General features: G+C 52.3%; 1 protein-coding gene across 2 annotated transcripts in view; it reads right to left on the reverse strand.

Moving 5' to 3' along the window:
• The window catches only part of mtor (mechanistic target of rapamycin kinase), a 98979-nt gene that overhangs the window by 24868 nt on the left and 69111 nt on the right, over window positions 1-5000 (reverse strand). For both annotated transcript variants that reach the window (XM_035382202.1, XM_035382203.1), the window contains exons 16-17: window positions 4710-4810; window positions 3187-3302 (exon numbers count right to left, since the gene is read on the reverse strand). In XM_035382202.1, coding sequence (XP_035238093.1) covers window positions 3187-3302; window positions 4710-4810 — 217 coding nt within the window. The remainder of the gene's footprint in view (window positions 1-3186; window positions 3303-4709; window positions 4811-5000) is intronic.

Below are 5000 nucleotides of genomic sequence, written 5' to 3' on the forward strand. Positions count from 1 at the left end.
ACGTGACATCGGAGTCACAGTCATTTCCTCAGAGCTAAGACCCAATCAACCCAGACCCCGCAGACACAAGGACACAGTTGGAACGAATAACAAAGTGCTCCATCTGCGTAAAACTCAACGGGGAGTGAAACCCCACTCTCCCATTCCACATTAAAAACGGATGGTTCAATTTTGAAATTTTTTTTATTTTTTAATAAATGAAAACTGTGAACAATAAATGCTTTTGTTTTCGGTGGACGCCTCTAGTGGTCCTTCCACGACGTTAACTGGCACACATTTCTACACATTTCGGGCAGTCTGTCAACCATAAGGCCTTAAGAAAGCCCAAAGCACGACCCACCCACTGATCACCGAATCAAACACCATCCGCCAAACTCATCACCTTCACTTCACATCCCCGCTGAGATGTGACACAGGGCCGCTGTGATCCCACAGACAAGGCCGAGGTGATCACAGACGTGTCACGTGTCATCAACGTCCATAACGCTCCCAATCACGAACGAAAACACATTACACAACAATCAGTACATGACCTCATACTTCCCGACAAAAAAAAAAAAACGTTACGTAAGTTTGTGAACGCGGCAATTTGGACGGATTTAATTAGGATTATACATGTCATTTTGTTTCATTCATCTGAAAAAAAAAAGAAAAAAAAGTTTTCCAGTATCAGTTCCCAAATCCTGTCTGCAGCTTCTGAGGATACAGTTCCACAGCTTTGTGTTTCGTGTTACACAAGACCTAAGGCATGAGCAGATTTTTTTTTCACGTACCACATTCTTGCTCTCATAATCATAACACTGAAACAAATAATTAGAGAAAGCGACAGGGTTTTTTTTCTTCTGAAGTCTGATTTATGGGGATTTGGCGGCCGCCCTTCCCAGGGCAGTGATTATCGGGCAGCAGAAACAGACGAGGGACGGGGGGGGGGGGGGGAGACAGCTGGTCCTCTCCGGCCCGGCCCGTCCCGTCCCGGAGTTATTTTAGGGACAATTAAAAGCGAGCGGCCTGAGGCCCAGGGGTCCGTGTGAGGCGGCGTACGTGCGCACACCTGTGAAAGGACTTGGGCGGCGGCGGGGGAAAGTGCATTTACTGCACGGCACTGAATCAGGGGTAACGGATGCTTTCGGGTCGCCCTCCCGGGACCCCGGGCGGGCCCATTCGCCCCTGTGGCGTTTGTACTCTAACGGCGAGGGGTAGCGAGTCGAATGCTGGACACTTCCCAAATCCCCAGAAACCTCCCGCGGAGCGCGGGACCCTGGCTCGGCCCCCTTGTAAAAGGCAATGGGACAGAGCGGAGGGCGCCTGCCGTTTTGGCGGCCCCGAACATGCTAAGGGCACGCGTGCGGCCGCCATTTTGAACAGCTGCTTACTCTACTTTGACTCCTTATTCCCGAGGAAGCCTGCTTTGTCTGACGCTAGCAGACTGACCAGGTTCGCGTCCGCTCTGAGGTCTGAATCAGAACAGCGTTGTTCTCGCACTCCCGAGCAGGTTTTGGCAAAAAGGGGCAGGTACAATGGCTGGAACCCACGGGTCACAATCAAGATCTTAAGAGAGGATTACCGAATATGTGTCCGGATGACAGTTTCCATCCCTTGCCGATCCTAAAAGCTTGGGCGCATCTGTTTTCCATCGAATTTCCACAGAGCAGGTCCTCACAGCCATGCTTTCATACTCAAAAATCCACTCATGATCCTCGCACTCTAATTAAACCCAGCTGCGCTGCAGATGCCACGACAGGTTGGGTGTTTGTGTGTGTGTGCATGTGTGTGTGTGTGTGTGTGTGTACATGTGTGTGTCTGTGTGTCTGTGTGTATGTGTTTGTGTGTGTGTGTGTTTGTGAGTGTGTGTGTGTGTGTGGTTTCGTGCTTGTGCATGTGAGTGTGTGTGTGTGCTTGTGCGTGTGGTTGTGTGTGTGTACATGTGTGTTTGTGTGTATGTGTGTGTGAGTGTGTGCATGTGTGTGTGTGTATGTGTGTGTCTGTATGTTTGTGTGTGTATGTGTTTGTGAGTGTGTGTGTGTGCTTGTGTATGTGTGTTTGTGTGTGTGTGTGTGTGCTTGTGTATGTGTGTGTGTGGTATGTCAGGAGGGAATAGGTGTGCCCTCAGTGCTCTTGCACACTTTGAACATCCAGCTGCACACACACACTCTCTCCCATCTCTCTGGACACTCGCCATGGTGACAGTGATGTCATCATACAGCACTCCCTACCATCCGCAGACAGGAAGTGCATTATTCCATCTGACTGAAAACAAGGGCTGATGTTTCTCTCTCTCTCCCTCTTCACATCTACAGACTCGAACTGGCAGGAACATCTCATAATGACAATACATCATAACCTTCTCAGTGCTAGTCAGCGCAAGCGCTAAACATCCAGCCTCCCACAGGAAACAACAGAAAGTTTCATCCGTCACGGTGACAGCCATTCTCTCAGTGCAGCAGGAGGCCGGAGGGCGTGATTAGGCTGAAGTTTTCCGTTTCCAGCGGGCGCACGCCTGACTGTGAATTACGAGTGTCAAACAGCTCGGGCTGAAGAGCCCGTGAAAAGGGAGGATGAGCAGTCACACTCGATCAGCTCCCGCTCCCCCTCCCTCCGAACGCGGGGCGCCCGGGCGAGCGGAGACGAGCGGCTTCTAAAACCTGACGCGTCTGGCCTCGCATTCACGCCCATCAAAGCGAATAATAATAAATAGCGGAGCTGACGAGCGATGCTAATCCGCGCCGTTCCGCTCCGTTCTCAGAATTCAGCAGAGCGTCGGCGGCGGCTCGGATCTTTGCAGCCGCTTAGCCGCGCGACCGCGACGTACCGAACAGAGCGCCGGACCCCGGACTCCGGGTTTTTTTTTGCGGGCTCAAACTCCCTCCGGGGAGGAGGCTGCCGTTGTGCAGACAAGGACTTCTGAATAAACCGTAATAAACGGGTGACAGATCACAAAGGCCTCTCTCCCGGCTCGCTTCAGGCTGCTAGGAGGATGTTATCCTCATTTTCATGCGCAGATTATATTCCCGGGGAGGAACTTCCATATTCCCACCGAGCTGCTTCCACTTTCAAATAAGATAAAGATGGGAAAGTCCAGGGGACTGCTCTTAAGAGCAGCCAACATCTCCATTTTGAAAACCCGAGCAGAGACGCAGTGGAGCGGTGGCTCTACTGGTATTCGTATCAGACGGTGACGTCGCTCACCTGCTGGGCCAATGAGAAGAGGTCCTGGTGCAGTGCCAGCACCGCCCTGTAGAAGGCGCCGTCGTGCGTGTCTCGGGGAATCATGCAGGTGTACTCCTCCATGCTGTCCCAGTGTCCTGGCAGGCGGAGAAAACACTAAACCAAAACTGCACAGTCTCACCATTTCTATTACAAGTAAGACCTCTCACCAAGAGTTCCCTTTGCCAGCCATTTTAACACCAAACATAAATCTTAACTGGGACGAGTACAAGCATTTGAAATGGGATAATGTGTATTTTTAAAGCCCTCGTTTTTTTCCCCGCTTTTATGTCACTCCTATTCACTTGCCAGGCACCTTTGTTGACAGGGCAAGGAACTCCAAGTCCCATAAGCCAGTGTATTTATGGGAACTACAGCAGAGTCGGCAGCAGCACACAGACATTTACAGCGGAGCTGACCAGGCTCTCTGGCAGGCCATGAAAGGCCTGTTAGAAAGGCTCAGGCTGGCTGTGGAGGGTGCAGACGTCCCCAGGGCCGGTGGTTCTGTTTCTGTGGCCATGAGTCGTGTGTACGGGGGCCAGCGTTGGGCAGAGTGGCCAGTGTGGGTGGGGGGGCCTGCTGTGGCCAGTGCGGGTAGGGGGGCTTAGCGCTGGCTGGTGTGCACCGGGGCGGAAGGGGGGGGGGGGGGCTCAGCTGTGGCCAGTGTGGGTGGGGGGGGCTCAGCGGTGGCCGGTGCGGTCGGGGCAGGGGGCCAGAGCCAGGAAGGCCCTTTGGGGCGTTACGGCCTTTGGGTTTGGGGGGGTAATGAGGCTGCAGGCCACATGCGAGGAACACATGGCCAGCCAGGATTACGCAATCCCGACGTGTGGTCCAGGAAGGAGTGCCGTTTCTGCTCCAGCGCAAATTAAGGTCCGGTTACCTTCCTGCCGGTGCACTTCAACTGACCGCAAACAAATGAGAAAGATCTATTTTTGTCTACACATTTATATACACACATTTTAATTATAATCATTAATAGTAACAGTAAACCGCCAGTTGGCTTCTAAAGTCCAATAAAAGAGCTTTTAATGAGCGTACGAGAATCCAAAACAGACTTTCATTTAATGGCCTTTAGTGTATTTCCAAAAATTTTTTGTAAATAAATTACTTTGTTACCCTATCCCTGAAGCTGTCCATCTCAACCGCTAAATACTTTGAATCATTGAATTTTTTAAATAAAACATTAAATAAAACGCTACATTTCTGTTCGCCGCGCGACCACACTTGTGTGGTAATTGCTCGTGAGGATACGCGCGTGAAAAGGGCGGAGAGTAACCGAAGGAGCGGCCGGCTAGCTGAAACGTGCCGGGTGCGCTCGGGGAGCGAACGATGCCTTCTCACGGCAGGGCAGTCTGATGCGTCCAGCAGGCCTGCATGCTCTGCTAAGTTAGATTGATTGAGCTCCCCGGTGGTGGGGGCCTCTCTCTCCCCCTCCCCCCCCCCCCCCCCCCCCCCCCCCCTCCCACACCCCCGGATGAGATGAGGGGTGAGCCGGTGGGTCTTACCCAGGCCCCACGCAGCAGCGGCAGCCATGCGGGCCATCTTGGCCTGGGTCTCCTCGCTCACCAGGGTCCACTCTTCACAGCACTGCTGGTGCAACTGGCCCCTGTGTGAGAGAGAGAGAGAGAGAGAGACACACAAACACTGGTTAGGACACAAACCCAACCAACACCAGCAACTCAAACTTCTTATGCCGCATAACCTAACCACCCAACACCAACAACTCAAACCTCTTAGACCACATAACCTAACCAATCAACACCAACAACTCAAACCTCTTAGACCGCATAACCTAA

Source organism: Anguilla anguilla, chromosome 11 (genome assembly GCF_013347855.1).
Source record: "Anguilla anguilla isolate fAngAng1 chromosome 11, fAngAng1.pri, whole genome shotgun sequence".
NCBI lineage: Eukaryota > Metazoa > Chordata > Actinopteri > Anguilliformes > Anguillidae > Anguilla > Anguilla anguilla.